Raw genomic sequence first — 26809 nt, forward strand, 5'->3', positions numbered from 1 at the left:
ACCTAACAAAAGGATCATTAGAACTTTCCTACAATTTCACAATAGGGACTTCTAATATGTCTGCGGAACTCGGTAACAACTTAATGACTGTTTATAGGGACTTTATCCAAGTGAGGCTCATTACTGCAGCTTTCAAACAGAAAGTGTTAGGCTTAAAGTTTGTCTTTGCTATTATAACTTTGAAATTGTTGTTCACATCTTTTGAACATAGAAGTGATAAAATGCAACGATTCCTGAGACGTGATCTTCCAAATACATTTTGCCATGTTTTAACCCATACATCTGTGGCTGAACACGCAGGCGTTGAACCAATCAAGATCCTTTAAGAAGCTACTGACACTACAGCTTAGAGCGAATGAAGCGGCTGCTTGTGTGAAAACAACAATGGCAACTCCTCAAGAGGTCAGTGTAGGTGATGTTACACTGTATGCTGCATTCAAGTGCTCCTCTGTTGGTTCCATTAGAATGTCGAGCAACATAGATGCCAAAGACAGTTTTTTTTTTTTTTGTTGTTTTGCATTTTATCACTCAGAGGGTTTTATACAACATGGTAGGTAACAACAACTTAAAAGTTAAAAAGTTTCTCACCATCAACCCAGTGTTCACTTTCATCCGCATGTTTCAGAGCCATGCGACATCAACTCGGCAACTCGTTCACCAAAATTCTCCAACTTTTCGAGTTGCAATGAGAGGGGAACTTTCCAAGTGGGTAAAATGTTTTTTATTATAATTGCGACAGCACATGACTGCACAGTTATTTGCATTCAGCTGACGTCCACGAGTGTTTCCCTCCTCCGGCTCATTCTCCATAGGGTCTCAGCCTTCGCCTTTGCCGCCGCTTCAGTCAAGCCTGCCCACCTGCTACCCTGGTCATCTCATCCACATTACCCTCCAGCATAGTTTGTTGAATAAATCATTTGCTCACTTCTTCCTGTCTCCATTATCTGCATTTGGGTCCTGGAAATACAATCCGGTTACGGTGAAGGAAAGATTCTCCCCTACCATAACTATGTGAGTGCCTTGACATTACTATATACAGTGTAACAATAATGTTGTACAGCATGTCTTCAATATGTTAATCGAAAATCGAATCCAGGTGGTGTAATGTTTCCTTTTAAAGGTATTTGCTGTTGAAAATGATCATTTCCAAGAGACAGGGTGGACGGATACACACTTTCGCTTTTTTCTTTGTATCAGATGACTACTTTTGTCGTTTTAAATCACGTGTCAGAGTCTCCATTCGCATCGATTTGTTTGTGCCCTGACATTAACCTGAACCAAATCTCAGCCCAAACTCCATGTTTAAAACCCCAAACACGTAGGGCAGCACTATAGGAAACACAGTCTGAAGTGGAAATTGACTCCAACACAAGACTGCGTTATCTCCAAGTGAGCACTGACAGAATTGGACAGAAACACTGAGTTATTACATCCTACTGCAGGTATACCTCAAAGAAAAAGTCCCTGTAGGAAATCTTCAGGGAGTGATAAATAAGTTGTAACATCAGCAGCTTCAAGTTAGATCAAAACACTCCAACCTGCAAGCCCCATGTGCCTCCCTGCTGGAGGGAGGAAAAAAAACTTTTGAAAGAAATTTCACATCGCTGCTTCAACTTGCTCCCCTGCACATTTAATTTCTAAAGTGACTTATGTAATTTTGGTCTGCAGCTGAAACACAAACTCATCCAAGTGTTTCCTTTAAAATCAGCACAAACCTGTCGACATTATTCAGAGGCTGCCAGATAAAAACACGGATGATCAGCTTTCATATCCAGGCTGCAAGCCGGCAGAAAGCCTCCTCAAATGATCGTCGAAAGTAAAATCTAATTCCGAAACACACACCTGCCTGCTGCTCGCTAACAATGACAACACCTGGAGCGTCAGCTGTTAGGAAACGCAGCAGAGATAACAATTGGAGCATGGAAGGAACAACCTGGGATTGTTTTTATTTCCAATTAATGCTTTATTCATTATTTTCCAGCAGATCCATAAACATAAATAATGCAGTGTGCATATGGTATTAAGGGATGTAATATTAGCCAGGGCTTAAATGATAACTTTCCGTAAGAAGTTCTGTCGAGTACAAGATATCACTGACAAGTCAGTTTTTGCTGAACTGTCCAGTGTTGTAATATCACTCTCCAGTGCTGTCTGAACTCAGTCATCAACAACCTTTGACAGATGTTGGAAATTCACAGGATCTCCTAAAAAATGTAATGCCTCAGGCAGAATGAAATCAGGTAATCAGAAGATGAATCTATTGCATCACAAGCCAAATCCAAAGGAGTATATAAAAAAACAGGAATATTTTTGAATTCTCACAGATGGAGAGCCTTGTAATACAGGTTTTCTAAGCTTATATCAAATATTTACAACCAATACTTAATGTGGGGAGTTACAACATGTGTGTTACAGCCGTGAAACATAAACACACAATCTCAGTCTTTGTTATTTGCACTTTGTGTTAAATGTCATCTTAGCAAGTATCACATATCTGCCATATCAGACAGTACAAGAGATGGAACCCCTGAGATCCCAAACTGAATTGAAAAATTGTTATTTACACCCTTTCAAGGCAAGAATTCGGGTGAATTTACCCTTCAAAGGTACATTATGTAGTTTGGGGGAAGACATTTTGATCAAAGATCTTCCCTAAATTGTTTTTCTGACTAAACAAACTAAATAAAGAAACTCTCTTTGGTTTCATGGCTGAACAACTGAATAAACAAACTTACCTTAAAGGACACCACAGTTTCATACTGTTTTGCTTTGTCTATATGTGGCAGACCCTGCCACCTTTCTAGCTTCAAACTGTCCTGGGCGATGTCCGAGACGGCTTGATTCTCCTGTTTTCTCCAATCCAGGTGCCTAATGATGATGATAATTATGATAAAGATAAAGTTATATCTTTCATTTGGCCACTAATTCTAAATCTGATCATTTAACCATCATTATTTCTAATCTTATTTCTAACATAGGCCTATGTCAAAATAGACATAGGCCTATGTATTTTTATTTTGGGCATGTCAGTGCTTGTTAATGGAATATACTTTCTAACATGCTTTTGATTCTATTATGCTTATTTGTCAAACTAATTCAACTTTTTTTTGTGAAAGTAATACAAAGCAGCGATATAAATGTCTCTTTATGTTAATATCTGAAAAACATATCGATTACATTCTACCCTGAAAAGCTGCGCTATGTCTGTATGTGTGATTTTATTGGAAACTAACAAATAATTGGCAATTATTTTTGACACTTATTTTGATGCTAATGGCGACAAGCGTGTAAAACTCAATGTCCCACAATGCCCTGCGCCGCTCATCGATTGGCGTGTGTTCTGCATGCAGTGGGGAGAGATGTGGAGTGTTTGGAGGCGGAGAGTCAGTCGGCTCTCTCACTGTGGAGCTGTGTCTGTCGGGCAGCAGGAGGAGCCGACAGCCGACACAACACACAGACCCGAAAAAAAAGACGGGAACGTCGCTCAAACGCACGAACCGAAGCTTTGAATCCTCGAGGAGGAAACGGTCGACTGGTTCATCTGGGGAGGCTTTTAACGTGGACTCGAAGGGTGTACGGACTCCACGGACACGGCAGACAGACCCCTCCGAAAAACACCAAGAGGAATCGGCAAGAGGTGAGGAGGGAGGGGGGGTTGGGGATGAGAGACGGGTGAAACTGTGGAACGCTCCACAATGGGCTATAATGAACTTTATAAGGGACAGTTCTTCTGGACGCAACAAGAAGGACGGCTTCATGTAACGTCTGCCTCCTGCACGGGGTTTCTTCCTAAAGCATGCAAATGTTAGCTGGTCTTTTTTTTCTCTCTCTCTTAAAAAAGCCCCCCTATAGGTGTATTGTGTATCCCATCTGAAATGGGTGAGGTTTATCTGGCCATACAAAAGACTTGTGCTGCCTTTTCCCCCCCAGTCAACAGAGTGAATTCGTGTCGCTTTGCTCTCAGGGATTACTGGTCGCCTCGTCGCCTCAAAACACAGCGGAGCACAGACATATTTCACACTGAGACAAAGACACCGCAGAGAGGTGGAAATGTATCGCAGCCCGTGTTAAACCTTGTTGTTTGGCAGCGGTACAAAAGTAACCAGCAAGACTGTGTGTGTGTGTGTGTGTGTGTTAGTGTGTGTGTCATGGCAGTTGAGGCTGGGTAATATTTGCGTTTGCTCCGGTATAGAAGAGGTGTAGTAAGGCAGTGATGGAGGGTCTGAATAGAAAGGTGGTTAAACTGCAGTAAGCTGTACAGAAATACGGAAAAGCTCAGTTTGTATGCTCTTAACCAAGTTCTTATGGCGTCAGAGATCCCTTTCATATCACTAACGTTAGGGGCTGCAGCCAATGATCATTTTCACTGTCGATCAATCTGTTGATTATTTTCTTGATGAATCAATTAGTTGTTTGGTCAATAAAATGTCATAAAAATGGTTAAAAAAAAAACAAGCTCAAAGATGTTCAGTTAACTCTAGTGGAGGTGAAAAGACGCCAGGAAATATTCACATTTAAGACGCTTCAATCAGAAAACCTTCCCCCTTTTTCCCCCCTAGAAAATTACTCCAACTTAATAACCATTTGCTAAATAGTTGGAGATTAATTTAAACGTTCTCAGCCAATCTATAATTTGTTGCAGTTCCTGATTAATCGTTCATTTCTGTCGCCTTCAAAGCGGTTAAACTCCCTCTCTAAGGTGAGGATACCTTCCATTTCCACCCATGTAAACAACCCCTGTAAGCGCAGGAAAAGGGGGTCCTCCTCCTCACGTTCGGACTTAGCCCCCCCCCCCCCCCCCCCCCCCACACACACACACACACACACAGCTCAGGACGGATGTGGACTGTTTGGGATTTAAAGCCACATAGGAAGGAAGGGGGGATCAGTGGATAGACTAGAGAAACTGGACGAACCCCTGCCAAGAATTTAGTTGCAGGCAGGCAGGCAGGCAGTGATGTGGCTTGTGGAGGATGAAAGCAGCGAAAAACCCGACATACCAACCTTTTGTAGCCGCAGGAGTACAGTTAACCCTTCACGGCAACATTGTGCATCATATCGGAGGTATTTAACCCATATTTGACCTCTCTCAAAGGCTGTCTGAGCAAACACCCCCTTTAGTGTGCTAGTTAATTGTGCATGAGCAGGAAGTCGTGCTTGAGACGTGTCTTCATTCAGCCTCTACTTCTGTGTCTGTTTTCCAGGGAAGGAGCCGGGCTTGGTATGTTATTGGAGAAACTGACTGGCAGCCTCGGCCATGTTGATGTGATGGAAACGCGCCTTGGTCACCCCCGGTAGCATCTGAAATGCATCAGCGGAAATATATCAGCAACTCCCATGGCTAATTGCATCAAGCGGCGGTGGCTTGAGTTTGCCAGTGGATGCACTCAAGAGCAGGGTGCCCTGCCATGCCCAGCGCCATGCTAAAGCAACACACTCATAATAACAAGGAGCACTCAGTTCAACCAGTGGGAAAGCTGTGGAAAAAGTTGGTGGAAAATCTATGGTTTGAGCCTCGATTTTGATTTCCTTTTTTTTTTTTTTTTTAAATTTTTGACCTAGATATTCTGCAACATGCTGTAGCTCGGCTGCTTTTTCCTGCCGTCTGCTTCTCCCTCAAGTTGCATTCGCTCTTGGCTTCCTCCCGACAACCAACACTGAGGACGGCTGTACTGCGACCTGCTTTTCTGAGAGGCACATTTTCAGCAGACAGAATGGATGTTCGAATTTACTGCCGGCTTTTGTTGGAGTTGACAACGTGAGGGGCAGAATGACGGGACCCCTATGAAGTGGAGGAATAGGTGGAACAGCAGCACTATATAAAAATGGCCCAAACCAGTTTGCTGCAGGGGAAGCGCTTTTACTGCCGGGAGTGGGTCTTTCATAAGATCCAGCATTGCCTGCAAGAGAAAACCAACAACCTCAATGGAGTGACCAGCACTCCCAGTAAGCAGCCCCCGCTGGCGCCAGACGGGGGTGCATCCAATCCGGGCACCTTGACATCAGGATCCGCCAAGTCAGGTACCTCCTGGGGGGTGTTGCTCGTGGGGGGTCCGGGAAGCGGGAAGACCGCAGTGTGCACAGAGCTGTTGTGGCCCACGTCGGCCCATGGAACACACCGGGGCCTGCACCAGCATAGTCTGGCTTTCCACTTCTGCCGGGCGGACGACTCGGACACGCTGTGTGTCGGCGGGTTTGTCCGAGGTCTTGTGGCTCAGATCTGCCGCAGCGGCCTAGTGCCGGGATACGAGGAGAAGGTGCGCGATCCCGCTGTGCAGAGCACTTTGCAGCCTGGAGAGTGTGAGAGGAACCCCACAGAAGCTTTCAAGAGGTATGGACCAACACGCACAAATACAGCCCTCTGCCTTTTTTTTTTTTTCTTGCTCTCACTGTCGGTGTAGATGCCAGATGATTTCACAGATTATCACCTTTATTTACTCCACTGCATTTAATCTGACACAAAATGGTGCAGTGCAGTACTGCTAATGTAACCCAGTGGTGTCTTGTGTGTGGCGTTGTGTTTATTTGTTGAAATTCTCCCAGCAGAGCCCCGCCCAACTTAGAAACTGTTGACCGTGCAACCAAACTTTTTTTTCCACTGTTCATTTACGTTTGCATCACCCCAAATTCTCTTTAAATGTCTACACTCTTTTACAGGTATAAAGTTCTCGTTTTTAATTAGATATTTTTTCTCTAAAAGCTGTCAAATTTTGAATTATTTTATGATCAAAATCAACCTCAGACAAACCCACAGCTGTAGTATGTGAGTTATTACAGGATTTAAACTCCTCTTTATGTCATTTCGTTTTCGTTTTTGCTTTCTCCATGAGGGTCGCGGGTGATGTTACCGCTTTATACCACCTTTTTCAAGGTGGAGCCGGGATTACTGGGGCCAAATCCAGTGACTCTATGGGCGAAGGCCAGGGTACTCCCTGGACGAGTCGCCAGCTCATCGCAGGGCCCTTACTGATGGCAGTGGCTGCCACAAAGGTGCCAACTGCACATCAGGAGCAATTTTGGGGTTCAGTATCTTGCTCAAGGATACTAAGGCATGTAGCTCAGTGCCGGAGCCAGGGATTTGAACCAGCAACCTTCCGGTTCCGGTTACTAGTCCTCAGCTGTACCCACTGAGCTACAGCCGCCCCTCTTTATGTCATTCAACCCCCAAATTCTCAGAATTATTGCTGAGGACATGACCTCTGTGTCCTGATGGCAGCTTCAGCCCCGCACAAAGACCTGAAAGTGTTAAGTTGATGTAGTCAGATAGTCACTGGTTGGAGAAGTGCCGATGCAGAATTATGCCGAAGCCACAGAAATCAGATAGTTTATATTTATTCATCGACAAATTATAGTCAAGCTGAGTAGTATTGGTCTTATAGCTGCTGTTTTGTATCATCATTAACTGATTATATAATCCTTTTGGAGATGCTACTTTGAGCAGTTTCCCCAATTTTCGAACATTTTATTGATGGCAAAACAATCAGCACAAGCACTCAACAGATACGTCTGCATGAAGGACTTCATAAACCAGTCTAAGCTCAACACAGATATATCATTGTCTGTGTTTATGTCAGTTAAAGCGTAAGAAGAAGTGCCAGCACAGAAATGTTCAAGATCAGTGTTGTGTTTGTTCTCCACCAGAGAATACCGAGCAGTTTATGTTTTGTAACTGGTTAGTCGTTAGTAGTTTATAAAATCTGAAGGGAAACCTCCAGTCTATGTTGTCAGGAATAAAAAACCTGCATATTTGTCGCTTTCCAGGAATATTTTAGTTTTGTAGAGGATTGCTTTTTGTCACATCCAGAATGAAAGCAATCAATTTTAATCCTCAAACTCCTCTGGTGGGTCCAGGTGATGTCTGAAATCTAGGAATTTGGCTTGCCTGGAAATGTAAAAGCCGACCCCTCCCCCTCCCTTTCCGCTCCACCTCCTGACCCCGCTGCACCCCTTCCCCCCCTCTTTTTCTGACTGCTCACACTCACAGCATAGCTCCGCCTCAGCAGCCTCTCCATTTATTTGATGTCACGGTTTTGTTGGTTTTCCCCCTGGTGTGGCATGCTGGGTGGGACTGTCCCCGCTTGGCTTCTGACTCAAGAAAGGTCAGATATTTTTAAGTCGCAGCCGAGCTCAGGTGGCTGGATACTCGTGAGGAAGAAGCATTGAACTGCAACTGACTCACTGAATGACTGACCCGAGTGACTGTGCTGCAGAAAGATGAAGTGCACATGTGAAACTGAAGTACAGTAGGTTTGTGCACTTTCAGCGTCCTGCCCGGGCATGTAACACGATCAAGATGGACTGTTATTGTAGGCGGTGGCTTTAAAAGGACCTGCGTGTGTGTGTGTGAGTGTGTGTGTGGGTTACTTGCACGACTTGTCTACACAGTATAGATCAGGCAGTCAATGCAAACCCAGGCTGGAATGCTGCATTGAACGCACAGGCTTCTTGTCTGGCCATCTGGTGATGCTTATTGCACCATCTCAACAAAAAGTAGGTCAAACGTTCAGCAAGGTAAATCATTTTTTAAACACTCACCAGAGTCAACAGCTCAACTCACGCCTTCATTTTTTTTTAACATTCACGTTCCCAAGGAAGTTAGCACTGCTCTTGTCATCTGCTCGTAATCATGCGGCCTTTGCCGACGACTCTGACTTCAGTTTGACCCTCCAAGATAAAAGGCAGGTTATCGTGAGGACATAAACAGAGACTGAACTCAGCAGGAGCGAACTTCTCGCTTCAGCTCTGCTCTGTGTCACGTTGGATGTCAAAGGCCTTTTTTTAGCAGACAGTCACATTTACTCTGCCTTGCCTCATGAAGCAAATATCGTGCAGCGCTTGAAACCTCTGGCCCTAAATTTGCGGACAACAAAGACACGAGGCTTTTGACCGCCGTCTGTTTAGGTTGTGAGCCAAATAAGCACTTCGGTGAATGCCTGATGGTCATCTCGGGTGTAGAAGTGTTTCAAACACCATTGTACACAAATAATTTGAGCGGCTCCCCTGCTGTTTGAGATGCTATTTGGTTTCAACAAACCAAGACTGTCGGCTGTGTCTCGCATCGATGTAAAGAAATGAAAAGAAATAAAGAGAGAAATGGGAGGACGTAAAACTTTTATATTCAACTTTGTGACCACTGATTTACATCAGGGATAAAAATTTGCATACTTCATTTTGACTGAACAGATTCAGGCCTTGATTTTTACTCAATTAAAGTTATACAAGTTTCTGTTTCAAGCGTCTTGTTTAGCACAGATTTTTGGGAAGCATTTGACTCCCACCCTCCACAATTCCCCTCCAGCTGTGATTTTAAATGTTAGCTAGTGAGTGAATGCAAGAGGCCCTGTCAAATTCTTTAGCCTGGTCAAAGACAAACAGGTCTGTTTGTTGATAGTAATCACCGGCCTTGTGTTAATACATTGAAACTGGTTCAGACACGGGTTTACGTCCACTTGGTGCAGCCTGATCGCTGCTTTCTCCTATCTGTACATCTGAAACCAGCGACAACCAGACAACCAACTATTTAAAGTTGAGTTTTGTCGTTTTCTAGCATTAAATCAGCATCATGTATTTTATTTACATGCAACATTTTTAACACATTTTATAATTTTTTTTACTGCCTCAGCTCTTTATTTTGATCTCTTTGCACGTGTGCAAATGATAACAGCAAAACTATGATGATCTAGTTGAGTAATAGAAGTATTTGTCATATTCCATAGTGGAAGAAGTGTTAAGATCCTACACTTAAGTAAAAGCTGAAATACCGGTGAAGTGAAGTCTCTACTTTCATAATTTTATAGTTATAGTGAGTGATTAAGTACATAAATTCAGGTATTTCCATTAAAGTACATTTTTGACACACTTGTACTTTATCAGAGTGCTTCCTATTTCTGCTACTTTATACTTATAATACACTACAATACAGATACAAATATTGTAATTTTTACTTTATTAAATTTGACACTTATAGTTACTCTTACTTTTCACTTAAAATCTCTTGAAGTACGTCTATCACATAATGCAGTGCTGTACTACTAATCCAACCTAGTAGTATATAAAGTATCTGACATTTGCTCCACATTGACAATCTGCAACATGAAAATGTTTTGTTAGATGTACTGTGTAATATTAAACTTTGAAAGGAGCCATTCTTGACAACAAGTATTTTAATACTTAAAGTACATTTTACTGGTAATACTACTATACTTTTAATTGTAATGGAATATTTTGAGTCTATAGTATTTCTACTTGTATCAACTTAAAGATCCGAGTACTTCTTCTACCAGCACAGAAGTATTAGCATCAAAATGTAATGTGTTGAAAGTAAAAGTGTTCTTTTAAAATGATTGTGTTTTGACTGAAATGTTGTAGCAGGTAAATGTGGAGCTGGTTGTTAGTAAGTTATATGCTGTTGTTTATTGAATTGAATTGTATTATGCAATTTGTCTCCCAAAATCAGAATCTGCAAAGTAGCTGTCAGATAAATGCGTTGGAGTAAAACCTACAATATATCTTTCTGAAATGTAGTGAAGTAGAATAAATTAATGCATGAAATGGAAATACTCAAGTGAGGCACAAGCAGGGCTGAAGCTAGAATCTTAGAAATACTGAGGTCATGAGTCAAAATGTTCCAAGCGCAGCACTGCCCACCAGAAAAACTGTTGATTAGTCACCAGCAAAGCTGTTTCTTAACTGCTTTCTATTGACCTATATTCTCTCAAAATGTCCACGATCCTTAAATGCATACAATTCTGGTTCAGAATACTAAACTCCCCTTTTAAAATTCTTAAGTTTAATCTAAAAAGATCATTATCAACCTCAGACCAACCTAACATGCGTAGTCTGGGTCCTGATCTCCTCTTCATGTCATCCAATCACCTTTTCTTAGAGTCCAGTTCCTAGAAATATTAGTGGATGTGACCACTGAATCCATATTGTTATTGTTATTGTAGAAGCATAAATAACCCGAGGCCTCAGCTCTTTGACATTTCTTAAATGTTTGAATCATCACTAATCATATTTAAGAGCTTTATACATTTCTATTGTCTAAGTTAACATTTCTGGGGGATTGAAATAAAAGTAATAAACCAAACTGTTGTATGGTTTTTGACCAAAAGGAACCTGTGATGCACATTTTGTCTTTAAATTGGGCAAATGAAAAACATATTTATCAATGACTTAATGACAATAATCGTTAGTTGTACCTTTTTAAATGTGGAGTGAAAACTATCCTTAATATACATAACATGTGCTTTCACTTGCCATTTTGAACATTTGCAACAACTTCACAAAAATAACTAAACACATTTCAATTAAACTTAAAAAGAAGATAAAGTAAACTTAAGATTGATATTTTCATTTACTTACCTTTTCCAAATCTTTTTTTTTTTTTCAGTAAGATCAACTTGTCAGTTTTTACAGTGCTATACTGTTAAATTAATTTCAGCCATATCACCCAGCTTCGCTAGAATGCATTTTTATTTTGTATATTAGGCCTACTAAATGTATTATTATACGTTAGCAGAACAGGAGCCTGCCAGATAAAGTTGTGATCTGCAGTCCTCCAAATAAAAGGCAGCGTCACCTTTCAGCTTGATTTCCCTCTGCTTCAGGTTAACCAGCACAACCTCCTGTCTTGTTTGGACAATACACTTGAGAATTGTGGCACATGGGCTGCCCCGCTGGGTCAAATTCATTTCCCTTAGTATCTGAAAGGTTTTAACAGTTGAGCTGCAGTGTGTCATCAAGGGTTTTATTTGTAGCGGGGCCAGAACACATTCCTCTGTCTCTTCAGTGTCTGTCTTAGCCTTATCAAAGGCCACTGCCATGTTTTGACTGGAGTCCTCCAGTTTGAATGAATTTGTGAGTTTTAAACTACCAGTCAGCCTGCTGCCATCCAACATGCCTCACTTTCGAGACAAAAGAGCTGGCTTCAAATAGGTGGAGTTAACCCAGCCATGTGGGTCAAACTAAAGGCAACAGGTTTTTTTTTCTGCTGATGGGACAAAGCTGCCTTTTAGTTTAGGTGTGACCTTATGTGGATCTGTTGTTGGGCCTCTCTCCACCGAGCACGAGTTAGGCTTGAATGGTAGCCATACAAGTTTCTATTTTTTTGTAAAGGGCACCGACTTCAGAAATGATGAATGAACGTAGCTTAAATTTTCTGAACCATACTTGAAGTTTCTTGGCAGTGTTTTATTCCCACAGCATGTCCATGGAAGCTATTGATGCAGCAGTTTAGAGATTGTTCCGTTAGATTGTTAAAAATGATGATTTTCTGGCAGCGTCTTCAAACATTTCTTTGTAAATCGTTGTGCCCGTTTGTTTGATCCAAAGAGCTGTTCATATAACTAGCGGAATGAATCAGAAAAAGAAGCATGATTGGATCTAGTCTGGTGGCCTCCAGTGAACATATTGTTTGGCTTTTTAAGTTGTTATTTTACAAGACAGCATGGAATTACCGGCTCAAGGCAAACTTTTTTTAGTAGATTATTACAAGTGAATTCCTATTATTGCCTCCCGGAAATGTAGGAAATTGTGAGGTGCAAACCGAGAGATTTAAATAAATGTGAAGATGTTTGTAAAGATGTCTTGTGATTAAATGGTTACCTAAATTTCCTCAAATAACGTGTCTGTAGCCTCGCTTTGTCTGATCTCAACTTGTGTCACATTTCGAATTCAAGTAAAGGCAACCAAGACACTTTTTTATGAAGTCGGGGAGGGAGCTTTGTGGGCTTTTTTTCCTTTTGTGTTGACTTTTTGACTGTTGCACATTGGGCGGCCCTGCTTATTGGGGTTAAGGGACATTAAATGAAAGCGGCCCCCTGCCTTTCATGTTGTGCACGGCTGTGGAAAATTCGCTGCAGATTAGGGCCACGTTTTAAACCAAAAAAAAGGCTCCCAGTGTGACGCATCAACTCCAAGCAGATGAGGAGAAACAGCAGCACTGGTGCGGCTGCAATGATGACTCGGCAATTTGAGGCCAGCCTCTGCCTCCATACCACTACCGGATTGTTTGTGTGTGTGTGTGTGTGTGTGTGTGTGTCGGTGTGTCGGTGTGTGTGTGTGCGTGCGCATGTGGATGTGCCTACGCGCTTGTGCGTGTGTGGGCACACATAACTCATTCATATCATCATCCCACTCAAATAAAGCTCATATATGGTGGTGCTCAAGCTTGTATTATGGTTTGTAGAGGAAGAGTTGAAGCAAGTTTAAACTTATTCATGAAGAAAAAGGAGGGTTAGGCTATATCTTGAATTTTTCCGATTGAACAGTTAGCCTGTTGTAAACCTGTTGTAGACGATGTCTCGCTTCAGAAATAATTGCAATTAAGTAAATGATCGGTTGTTTGGTCTATAAAATGTCAGCATAAGAGGAAAAACATGCGATTCAGTCTTTCCCAAAGCCCAAGATGATGACCTCAAACATCTTATTTTGTCCACAACCAAATGATATTCAATTGTCCTGTTATTAAAGGAGAACTTCGGTCGATTTAAACATGCAGCTTCATTGCTCAAGCTACCCTTGACTTGCCAGTACCGAAGACGCGAACACATTTGGTCCAACCATTACAGAGCTCCGTGAACGGAGACTTGGCATTGAACGCTAACAGCATGGGGTCAGAACTTTACACTGTGTTTTAAGCGTCTTAACACACCAAAAGTTATGCAACATCAGCAGACACCTTACAACACAACACTGTAGCGTGTATGAGTCAAAATGAATAAAAAAGTAGTTAAAATAGTGTGTTTGTGCAAGCAGCCACGTACCTGTTTGTTGACATCCGTGTGTTCCGGTAGCTAGACCAAACTAGCATATCCATTGAGTGTGCACTTAACAGGCTTAACAGGCTATTGTAAGGCTCATGGCTCATGACAGGCTGTAACATGGACATGTACATTATGAACATAAACACGAAAATGCTGAATTACGTTTCCGTCTCCGCCAGTGAGGGAGTAAGTGCACGCTCGACAGATTGACTAGTTTGGTCTAGCTACCGGAAGACACGGATGTCAACAAACAGGCAAGTAGCTCCTTGCACAAACACACTGTTTTGACTACTTTTTTATTCAGTTTGAGTCATACACGCTGTGCTGTGTTGTAAGGTGTCTGCTGATGTTGCATAACTTTTGGTGTGAGATGTGGAGCATGAAAACGCTTAAAACACAGTGTAAAGTTCTGACCCTATGCTGTTAGCGTTCAATGCTAAGTCTCCGTTCACGGAGCTCTGTAATGGTTGGACCAGATTTGTTCGCGTCTTCGGTACTGGCAAGTCAAGGGTAGCTTGAGCAATGAAGCTGCATGTTTAAATCGACAGAAGTTCTCCTTTAAGTAAACCAGAAAATATTCAAATTTTAAGCTGGAATCAGAGAACTTTGACTTAATTTTCTTAAATTTGCTCAAACAGCTCTGACAATTATCAAAATAGTTGGTGACTAATTTGATTGTTGAAAACCAATTGATTAATCTGTTAACTGTTGAAGCTCTAATACCTATGGTAACATGCAAGCAAACATAATGACAATGTCATGGTCAGCAAAAATAATTGAGGTCATACTGTATATGTTGATCATTTGATAAGATATGTACGATTGGCCAATGAAATAATTTTTGTAAAAAATATCTCATACGTTTCTAGATCCTAAGGTTAAGTCTTTTTGCTTATCTGCTCTGATCCATAGTCCAAAACTGGAAAGTATTCAATTTACAATGATTCAAAACCTTTGAGAAACTAGACCCAGCGTTTGTTTGGCATTTTTGCTTGATACATTTCTATATTTCAGGCTAAAGACCCTGAAAATAATACCCATCTGTAACTATATAACTGTACCAACCTTTCTATAACATTGAATAATCATTTCTAACAACAGTTTAAGCTGAAGCTCTGAAAAACATCTTTAGATGTTGTTTGTGTCAGTTTAATACCTTGCAATCCAGCTAATCCGCCTCATAAAGACTGTGTAGGTGTGTTTTGAGCACAGCTGAGTGACAAGAGGTTTGGCAACATAAGCAAACAACCCCACAGCTGTCATCATATTTTGATTCAAATGTTTCTACACTGTGATTGGCTAGCGTGACTATGTGACCACCCCCCTTTTTTCCAACTGAATCCGCCCACTTTTAAACCAGTGAGTAATACAAGGACAGACACAGAAATGCATAAATCTCTGCTGTGAAATATCCAAACTTTGGCAGAGTCTTTGTGTATGTTGGATCCCGTTGCTCATAGTAAGAAGCTGACGGAGAAAATATGTTTTTACGGCTTTTAGTTAAATATCAAAGATTGTTTTTTGATGATCGACTTGTCAGAAGTATGCTCTACTTAACTGTGCCAGACAGCTCACACCGCTGCTGTTTGTAACCACAGATCTGTTCAATCGAGGTAAAGATGCGTTACCTGCCTGGGCTGGCATTTGCTCAGTGTTGAAATCCAAGTGAACTGTTTGCATTCACTTATTGAGGCTTTTGCACATGTGGACAGACAGTTGTGTTTCCATATGTGATGATAAGCAGCCTGTGGAGAGCAGGGAGTGTTTTTGGAGGCAAACTGAGGCAGGAGTGATGGCGGGGAGAAGAGGGAAGGGGTTGAAAAGGATGAAATTTCAGATCCCTTTGACAGTATTGGATAGCTGGCCAGGAATGCACACCTCGTCTGGGTTGGGAAGCGCTTGGGGGATTTGGAATAGTTATCTGAGGTATGTGTGCTGGCCCGAAAAGAAGTGTTGGCGTATGTTTACACTTTTGCAAATCATTAATAGGCTTCATTAACGGGTAAAAGAAGTTTACCTTGTAAGATGACTGAAGGGACTGAATTTGAATGTTTTTAATTAGTATTTTTCTTTAAATTAAATTTTTTAACAATCTTTTAACAAAATAGTCAGGATAGAATCATACTTCTCAACAACGACAGTCTGTTGTGATGTAATTTAAGGGTGGGTCAGATGCATACCTCACATTCACAAAAATAATGTGATCATTGTGTGTGATCGGACCCATGACAGAGCTTTTTGGAATCCGAACCATCACAGGACTGCATCACAAAGATCAATAGATATCATTTAAACATGTTAACTACATTAGCATGGGTTGATTATGGGGAACCATTGTTGGCTTGTTTCTAAAAGAAAACAGTTGTTTTGGTGTGCAAGTTGATCAGTTTTGGCTATCATGTGCTTCGTACCCCCTGACCGATCAGTCTGCAGGACATTGTTTCTCAGACAGCTGGAGGCATTGGTCTGCTTGGCATCCAGCACAGAACTGATTGAGCAAATCCATTAAGCTATGATCAGACTCTTGCATTGTCCAGCATGATCAGAAATCTTATTGTGTTCATATTTTGTGTCCTAATATTTATGAAGTGCTTTTGAGAAACACAGGCACAGCTGAGGCTCATGGGAATGTAGATATTTAGTCATAAACCAAAGTATTGGACAAATCCAATTTTTGACGTGATCGTGACACTAGATTAACAGTGTGATGGTCAGGGGATCATCACAGTCATTACAATTCTCTCTCTAGGGACCATAAACGTGTTTACGAATTTGAATGAACACATGGAAAAGGGATTGTTTTTTTTTTATATAACGTGTTTCATCTACACGATCCCTCATGGAAACCATAAATCTTAATTTTTGAAATTAAACGGTCCTGTCATGATATTTTTTCTCACTTGTCTCCTAGTGTTGACAGCAGTGAACCTAGATAATCAAAGTTAAACCATACAATCGAAGTAAATATTAACAGCTGGTTAAAATGACAAGCGTGACGAAATGAATTTATTGCTGTGGTTTTATGAATGAATTCTGTAAACTATGTTATTTTCAGACGCATTTAGAATAACACGTTGGTTCTGAAGGCCTTCTTAACTTGCATGTGACTGAAAAGTGCTTAAATTTATGAATCCTGAATGTCTGTATGGAATTCCATAGCAACGGATCCAATACTTGTTGAGATATTGAAATGACCCAGAGGCTGACATGGCCATCCCTGGATTCATTCCCCATAGTTCAACAAAGGAGATTACATTTTCAAGTGAAATTCACCAGACTTCACATTCCAATCTGGAACCAACAACTCACTCACTGAATTAAATGAGGCCAGATTGGCTTCATGTCAGGATGAATGTGCCCTTAATAAACAAAAACGTCATGGTTTGAGATAATTTGTGCTGAGACACGTTGCGGTTATTTAAGCTTAATGAGGATTTTATAAAAACATCGCCCAATTCTCTACTCAGTCGTTTTGAAGAAATTACTTTAATGGCCATTTCAGTATTTTTGAAAAATAACTAATTTACTTCTGCAAGGTTGACATCCTCAGAGAGTTATCTATCTAATGAATGACTCTCAGCGCAAATTAATGTAAATACGTCTGTCTGCAGCTTACATAACTGCTATTCTGCTCCACTGTAACCACTCTGCATCAAACCTTTGATTTGTTGAAAGCTTTCAAAAACAAGCTGTATTCAACGCATTCCCACTGAACAAAACCTGTAAGGAAGGCTAAGATTTGGAGTTCATATCCAATCAGATAACATTGGAGTGAAATGATAACAGATTGAGGAGGAAAGTGAAGCATGTGGCCAATGAAACGGCAAGAATACAGTTGGTGTCTGAGTCTGGCTGTTCAGCCGTTCCATTCTCTGCTCTCACCGCCGATCACTCTTATTGTCCTCATCAGTGTGATTACTTTGAACAACATGATTGCACGTAATGCATAATGTACAAATTATAAAGTATAAGAAAGTGCGAGAGAAGAATCTGCAATAGAGTTGTCTATTTCACTTTGGATGAGCTGGTGCATGAGTCAGCTGTTGTCGTTCAGCTCTGTGGCACTAAGCTCTCCTGACTTTGCAAAGACGCTGAGCAGGCTTCCTCCAAATTGACTCGATACTAAATGAAGAGATGGGGTTTTTCTAATGAAAAGGCCTCTCTGGTTTTCCACTGATCATGGCAGAAAGCTTTGTCAGTATTGCTCTGCGTGGTGATCTTTCTGAAGCTGAGGGCTCGACTCACCAGTTGGCCTTTTTTTTCCACTAATAGAGCAGTGTCAAGGCCGGACATCGATTTTATTTTTCAGTTTATTTCACCCTCTGTTCTCTCAAGCTTTTGCCTGAATCTCGGTCAGTGTTTATGGGTCTGAGTGTTTGGGTATGTGGCATGTATTTCAGGCTCTGCGCCCGCTCTATAAAATGAGCTGTGTAAATTTGTAAGGCCTTGGCTGGGTGCCCAGTGCTGCCCTGTCGGCACAGACATCTTCACTAAACGTCACACTGAAAGCTTCACTTTGCACATTGTGGTGGGGCGATGGCCACTGCTGTCGCAAACACAACGCGACAGATGGCGAGTGCATTAGATGCATTTCACATCCCCCTTCTTATCCCTTGTTTCCAGTCTTAAATAGCAAATGGAATCAACATGGCATATGTTGAGGAAAGAAGCGAGAACCAAAATTGTTGGTACAAATGTCGAAGACCGCGGTGTGTGGGCTGAAATACTTTTCATTTTCTGGCTCAGGTATGCGTCAGGTTTGTGTGGCAAACTAAATCAGCTTTTCCTGAGCTTATTTCTCTCCAGCGTCCTGTGGAGTTTTCTTTGTCTGCAGTCCTCGTCTTTTGACTCTTTGACAGGCCAAAAGTAGCTGGATTGTGAGAGAAGAATGACTCTTTGTTTTGCCCACTTGCTGTCACTGTGGATTTGATTGTCTGAGTAGGCAACATGGCCTAAGACAAAACCATTCACACACAGTCACCCCTGTGGATGGACATTCCTTTTGGCAAGGCTCCCAGATGGTGCTGCAGGTTCTCTGTGGGCTACAGTCATTGACTGTGTTTCTGAAAGGAGGCTACATTTTGAGGGATTTCATCTTGGACAGCAAGATTTGAATGATTAATCAAATAGAAGAATGTAGGGTTGATATGTCAAACATTTGCTGCTTCCAGCTTCTTAAATGTGATTCATAAATGAAAAGTCAAAGAAATCACTTTGGGCTCTGGGAAACTATTAGGAGCACTTTGCTGACATTTTATTTATTAAATGACTACTGTCATAAATGACAAAAGAAAGCAGCAAAACCCATAAATGTATGAAGTGGAACCAGCAAACGTTTATGATGTTTTTGCTTGAAAAATGACTCAGTTGATTATCAAAATACACTCCACACTACAATAATCAGATAATAGAAAACATAACCAACAGAGTAATGAATGAAAAAATCTCTAATGTCAACCTAGAATGGAAAACATTTTGAAAAATTTGTTTCAGATAGTTGATGATTTTAATTCACAGTGCTGCCTGTAAAGTGTGACTTGAAAATAGACTTGTAATGTAAGTAAAACAGTGTTATGAAGTACAGATGGTCAGTAAACCTAACAATCCAGTGCAGTGTGGCAAGACATTTACAAGTTTTTTTGTCTGAAACATTTGATATTTTCACAGGGCAAACAAATTGCAACTAATAAATGGCATTAAATGTTATCAGACCTCTCTGATATTACAGGTTAAGTTAGGTCAAACTTTAAATCTGTGTCAATGCGTACACTTACACAGTATTCAAGGGGGAAGTTGAATGGGCTGAATGCTCACAGAACTTTGCCCCAACCATCTCTGCTCCCATGTGTTTAAAGATAATGAACATGGGCTAAAATAGTAGATGTAGATCTACACAACAGCTACCCTCAGACACCCTCGAGCCATCTCCACTTGTGAATCAAGTTTTCATGTCAGTTAATTGATTCATTCACCCCTTTTAAAATGTTTAATTAACCTAGACCCAGATTAAAATGCCACTTATATGAAATCCGCAGATCCTTTATCGCAGCCAGTTGAGCTGGAAGTAATGTTATGAGTCTTGGGAAATGACTTTTTCCCAAACCCAGGTCTTATGGCTGCTTCATGATGTTGGTGGCAGTCACAGTGGAACCAGTATCATGCCAGCACAAACACAACTCCACAGAGAGAAAAATGCATTTGTTGGCCATCTCACTTCAGCGAGTGTTTATAGTTGAAGCTGCACTGGAGCAAGTAGATTCCATGTCTGGCTTGCAATTTGGCATTGACAAAACGTTAATGAAGCATTTAAAATATATTTGCATTAATATGATGCTAACTCACAAAATGCTAACCAAATGAACTTGACTCGTCACTGGATGCCACGGGGCAGATTTTAATGGGTGTTCATATTCAAACATGAGTTTTTATTTTGCAGGAAGATAAGTTTGACTTGCATGTTTAGTTGTCATGATAGCTTCTGAAAACATTTCCCTCCACGTCTTTATTATCATCTCAAGGCTGAACATTTAGCTTCAGGGAAAGTTTTTTTTTGCTAGAACAAAAAAGCCCAGTGAATTATAAATTACTCGATCAGCTCAAGGTGTTTCCGTCAGCTCAAATCATCCGCACTGGGCCCATTAATGGACCGAACTGGGGTTGGATGAAGACATATTTAAACGCCTACACTTCCGACCAATTGATACCAGTGAACTGAAAATGAAATGCCACAAGAAAGTCAGAGTTGTTCATGGTGACTGTGTGTATTATGTTGCTTCTCAGATAGAAAGATATGTTTTAATTTACAGTGAAATGTCTTCAAGCATATGATTTGATATATCTGATATATTGAAAAAATGTTGAACAAATTACCAACAAGTAGGGGCGGGTAAAAATATCGATTCATCAATGCATTGCAATATATTTTTTCCCAATTCAATATCGATTCATAAAATCCTCTGAATCGATTCGGGCAAGCAGGGGCCCCGACCACCTGCTGTACCTCGCCAGCAGCTGGAAGCGCCTCACCCGCGACCTCGCTCGAGGTTCGGAGGGTGATGAGCAGCGGAAACACCGTCGGAGCTGCGGAGGCGGGTAGCCGTTGTCTGTTGCAGCGCAGCCGGTCTCACCCTGGCTGCTGCACCGTGTGCCCGCGAGTAGCACTCTCCTCCGGAGGGGGGGGGGTCAGTGTCAATGTTTACTCCCTCGTGTCTAGTCGGAGGGCAGAGGGACGGCGGTCATGTCTATGTTTATGTCAGACAAAAATGTACCATGCAGTCCCAGAAACAACGGCACTTTCTCAGCTTAACTACGGTTGCACTATTTTATAACTAAACACATCGAGTACCTTTGTTTACATTTCAATTTGACCTAGAACTTCCTAGAAGAAAGATTTATAATTTAAGATGACTTTTTTTAATTAAAAAATTATCAACAGGTACTCTAGTGAATTATTTGTTTATTACTACTTATTACTGAATCGTTATCGATGCATTTAAGTCAATATTGAATCGAATCGATATTGAATTGAGTTGTGACCTAAAGAAGTGAAATCGAATCGAATCGTGTTCCCAGCCCTACCAACAAGAAACAAGACCATTTCATGGTGTTTTATTTCTTTAATTTTACAACATGATAAAATATGAATAAATAAGTTATATTTGATTTTGGATTAAGCTTGATTGAATTTAAGGGGACTGTTGAGTCGTGGCAGAAGTATGCACTTGTTTTATTTGTTTTTTTACATTTTAAATACCTGTGCAGTTTATTCAAAAAATCAGAAAGCACTGTTCCATTGTTTGATGGTCCGCACACAGGTTGTCATTGAGATAACTGAAAAGTCACTTTTAAGGTGTCAGCTTATTAGAGCTGCAACTACTAATTGGTTTCATTGTCAATAACCTGTTGATTTTTTTTCTCAATTGATTATTTGATTGGTTCATAAAATACCAGAACATCAGTGTCTCACAAAGTCTAACATGACATCATCAAATGTCTGTTGTCCACAACTCAGAGATCTTCAATTTTCCATCAAAAAGGACAAAAAAACAAAGCTTAATGTAATTATCTTTGAATTTATTTTAATGGGGCTTAAAGAGGACAACAAACCCATTTTAGGCACACACTCAAAACATTCATTCAGACTTTCATTAATGTCTCTTGCCTGTCATTCCCACCTGAAGCTGGCGATAGACTGTTTGCAGTCGTGAAGGTTTTCTCTAGATCAGCTGAACAGATGAAATCCAAGTAAAATCTGCTGAATATGTAATACACTTAGATTGCAGTTTGTGTTTGTAGGCAAAATAACTTGACAATGTAATAGCAGCAAACATTTCCTCTAAAACACAGTAACTCAGACAGACTGATGCTTTCTCCTAAGTGCACTTCCTACAAGGAAAATTGTTATTTGCCAGTTCTGATGAGAAATGATATTGTACTCTGCAGTTTACTGCTCGCCATGAAAGTTCTACTCTGAAAAAATTATCCTTTACTGTCCATTTGGGAATTTGCCCGACCAAAGCGATTTATATTCAGCTTTCAGACAGACTCGTACTGTGTCGCAGAAATGTTTGTATATCAAAAACTAAAATCTTTACAGTCAAAAATAATGAAAACATGGTCATAGTTTTCTTTCTTTCTTCCTTCTATCCCCAGATGTGTCCTCCTGCCTCTGCTGAGTGTTAAGCCTCCTCAGCAGTCTCTCTTCCTGCTGGTAGACTCCATCGATGAAGGCTGTCAGCTGGGCGAGGGGGAGCAGAGGTCCTCCCCCGGCTCCCCCAGGACCATCGCCGAGCTCCTGGCCAGTCATCACGAGTTCCTGCCTCCCTGGCTGCTCCTCATCTGCTCTGCTAGACGACAGAACAAGGCCATCACCAAACTGTTCACAGGTAAACAGTCCGGCTCTCCTAATGAGTTACATTGTTCAAATTCATCAGACATCATCCATCAGAGGGAACACATGAGAATATTTCCCCTAAAATATTATTCAGTTTCATGTCATAAATAAGTATTTTTGTACAATAATCCTTAAATCCATAATCCCAGAAACATTCCATTCTGGAAGAGACATTTACCTGATGACAAATTACTGCACGCCCCCGAGTGAAGGATGAGTCACCAACATTTCTTTTAATAATTTTTCAGGAAATTACAAACTCAAAAATATCATTAAGAATACCTACAAAAACACTTTTCTTGCCGTCCTTGTGCCTGATGCTGGTGTATAGGTGAGATACAGAGTAGACATATGTGATTTCATCGAAACTTTAAGGTTTCCTGCGAGGCATCACTGTCGAAATAATCGTGATACGTTTATCATGATTGAATTGAGCTGACGTTAAGAGACAGTTTGATAGATGAGACAGTCTCTTCAGCTGTCACTGCTGCTTCATGCTTGTTTCCACTCAGTGTCAGCTGTTTGTCTGAGTCAATGTGATACATTTCACCTGAAATTGCAGATACAAACAAAGCCTGCAGCGATTCCTTTTCTGCCATGGCTGTTTGAATAGTATAAATGCGATAGGCTCTCTAACATTAGACATGATTAAGGTCACCATGGCAGGCCTCTGTATGAGTTGCAGTGCTTCCTTGATTTCCTATGACATGGTGCCATACCAGCTGCTATTATCTCCCTGTCAGCCTAGCAGCCTACTCTGTGGTGATGAGCTGGCAAACATTAATCAAGAATCTGACTGTGTGGGAGGAAGCTTCCTCCATAGACTCGCGCTGCTGTGTGTACCCTCTCTACCTTTCCAAAACCACCGAGTGTGGGAGCTTCTCGAGCCCTCGGCTAGCCTCTTAAACCATTACGTAATATCCCAGCAGTCGAACCGATCGTTCCTGAGCTGCTTCCCACTCAGGAGATGCAGGCATGTTCAAGGCTGAATGAGCTACATGTTGTTTGTCCTTCCTTTAATGCATAATATGCACTTTCCCTATCAGTGTAGTGCAATCTCCCAAAGGTTTGTAATATTATATACAATTCTGGGCCATAAATTGTAAATTTAAACATTTCCAGAGTTACTTTACAGATAAATAATAGGTATCTGTGTCATCGTGACAGGTCTTTGTTTTGATTTCTCAGTAGCGTTGCGCTTTTTGTGTCATCATGAAGGGATGATGCAAAGTTTATAGAAGTAAGGAAGCTGCTGTGTTGTGTAGAGTAGCTCAACAGGCAGCCAATTAGAAACCCGTTTGAAAAATGTTCTATAGACAGGTATGACCTTGTTGTGATTTGTCTCTGTCATGTAGTCGATTATAGACAGTAGGCATATTTTAAAATGATTTGTAATGTACAAAATTCATATGGTATCATCTTTAAATGCTCACAAACATTTTGACAGGAAAAACCTGCAGATATTCAGCCCCAACAACATGTTTGACAGCATTTAACCTTAAGTGGGTGATGAATTGAGTCTCTCCCGTTTATTCAGAAGAAATCCATGATGTTCTGCAGGTATGCTACGAGTGACATGGCAAGGTGCGTAGGCTTGTTTTAGAGAAGCTGGCTTTAAACAAGTGTTAGTTTAAAGAAAAAACATATGTCAGTAATGCACCTGCAGACACTCATGCTATGTCCACACATAGCAGAGTGCCTATGCATAACTATGTCTTCTACCACATTTAAGTTGGTCTGTGACTCTCTATTGTCTGTTGAACTCTCAAAAAAAAAACATGTTCAGGATATAATTCACGTATAATCAGCAAGTATTTGAATAATCATTTATTAATTTCAGCATTTCTTTTACGCAACATGTCAGGATTTGTGATTTTCTTCATTTTCAGTAATTGTAACCTTATAATAATTTGAACTGGAAATTGGACAAAACAAGGAATCTAAAGATACCTTCTTAGATTCTGGGAATCTAATATTTAGGGCCTTTTCACAACTGTATTGACAGAACAGTTAATGAAGAAAAACATCACCCTATGAATTGATAATCATTTGTTGCAGCCCTAAAATGTATAATTGAGTGAACCGAAATGATACACATCTATTGATTAATCGCTAGATGTTGAACACTTAAACTTAATCCACTTACATGAATCCTTACATCTTACTACAATTGTGAATATTATTTGCAATGCTGTGATTTCTCTTCCTTATAAACATGTTTTCAGACCATCAAAATGTAACAATTTGAACAGAATTATCTTATAATATGAAAGGATAAGTGCATCCAGAAATGGAAACGTGCCCACCCCCATGCTGATGGAAGAAAACAACTAAACAAAACATTACTGGAGCTTCACAGCAAAACAGCAATGTTGTCCTGAACAACTGAAGACACTGGGGGCTTCTTTTTTTTTCGATGAAAAAAGAAGCCCCGACATCCCAAACTGATTTGAAAAGACCTTATTTACACCCTTGACGCATGATTAAACTCATGCAACCTCTTCAGACGGGTTGCATGCCATTCCTTTTAGCTTAGCAGCTACATTGAAGGGTTTGGCTTAAGACGGGGTGTAAATAACATTTTTTTTATTCAATTTGGAATATCGGTGCTGCCAGAGATTAGATTATGCTAGGTAGGGCATCTGGAGCCTATAAAATCCCCAGCTACTTCAGTTGTTTAGGAGAATGCTGCAACCCTGTTTTGCTGTGAAGCTTCAGAAATGTTTTATGGATTATGAAACTTGACCCAACTGTTTATCAGAATGTGGGTGATTAAATAATGCCTGAATTTTGATTTGTGGGTGAATTTGTCCTTTCAGCCCAAATGTAACAGCAGAATGGCATAAATTATTCCAATATATGGTTTGAGTTTAATAGTATGCTGTATTTTTATACGGTTTCCTATGTCTGGGCTTAAATAGTTGGACACTTAACAATATTTATAGCTTAAAATAAATGCAGCTCTAAGGAAGTCGGCGTCAGTCAGTCACTTCAAACTACATTAGTCATAAAAAGCCACGTGGATGAAAGAGGTCACCAGCAGGGCTTCCGAGACTCAAGTTTTCTTTTAAAGTGGAGGTCATTTTTGTATTGATATGGTGTGATTTCATGATGCAGCTCAGTCTGACCATTATCAGAGCCCCTTTCGTTGGAATGATTACCATGTGTTTTATATTCACCTAAACTCAACAATTTAGTTTGAAAGTAGGTTGTAAATGACTGGGTGCAATGTTGGGGATTGAGTGAAATGTTACGTGTAGGTGTTGTAAGTGTAGTTTAGAGTGTAGATCTGATCAGTGGTGACAGTGGCAGCGAGCGAAGAAGGGGAGTCTGGTTTAAGGACACCATAACTCACTTTGAGTCTTTTGTAGGCGTTGTGCATCTAATTCAACAAACCAACTGTGATGCAGGCTGCCCACTCCACAATCACAAAGACATGCCCACCCACACTTTCCTCTAACATCAAAGCTTCTGTGTAGGTACCCGTGGTAGATTAGATTGTGGATTGGTATCACAGTGTAGTAGAAAGCTTCCACACAGCATTTTCCAAAACTTTGAGCCCACAGATGGAGAAGAAGTTCTCTATTTGATTTCCTTTCAACAGCAATTTGCATTAAATCCTATTTTCTGGTTTACCCTGCGTGAGTGTGTCTGTCTCTGCTCGATAGATTTAAATCATCTCATTTTAATTGCAGTTGCACATAAAGTTGACAGTGAATCACCAGGGGAATGTATGGCTGTAGCTTTATGCCATGGATCTAAAGACTACTGGCAAACTTTTATCTCTAACTTCTTTCAGAGTATTTCAGGGAGGTGTCTGATTGCCGGCTAGCCTTCTCTCCTCTTATGTTTCTGGCTGATGAGCTGTCTGTTGTCTTTGTTTTTTTTATATGGTTTGGAGAGAATTTCATCTGGGAACAATCTGATAAACAGCAGTTATCTTCTTTCTTTTCATTCATTCTTACTTTGGATAAGGCTCTCATCTCTTTGGCTTTTTACTGCCTCTTTGAGGGTGGCCAAGCTTTGGTAAAGCTTTTATTCGAATTGCCCAGTGATCGTTTTTGAAAAACAAGACTTCAGTTGAACAGAGGAACCCCCCCCCCCCCCATCTAAGAGGAGTGAAGAACTGAAGATGTGTGATGTTGTTTTT

The 26809-nt window shown here is 40.7% G+C and overlaps 1 protein-coding gene across 1 annotated transcript in view; it reads left to right on the forward strand.

Moving 5' to 3' along the window:
- Nucleotides 1-3340: 3340 nt before the first annotated feature.
- Nucleotides 3341-26809, forward strand: part of ankrd50 (ankyrin repeat domain 50) — a 41350-nt gene continuing 17881 nt past the window's right edge. Inside the window, exons 1-3 of the mRNA XM_030396690.1 lie at nt 3341-3637; nt 5205-6331; nt 22419-22651. Of these exons, the coding sequence (XP_030252550.1) occupies nt 5826-6331; nt 22419-22651 (739 nt within the window). The 5' untranslated portion in view covers nt 3341-3637; nt 5205-5825. The remainder of the gene's footprint in view (nt 3638-5204; nt 6332-22418; nt 22652-26809) is intronic.

The sequence above is a fragment of the Sparus aurata genome, chromosome 18, assembly GCF_900880675.1.
Source record: "Sparus aurata chromosome 18, fSpaAur1.1, whole genome shotgun sequence".
NCBI classification, from domain to species: Eukaryota; Metazoa; Chordata; class Actinopteri; order Spariformes; family Sparidae; genus Sparus; species Sparus aurata.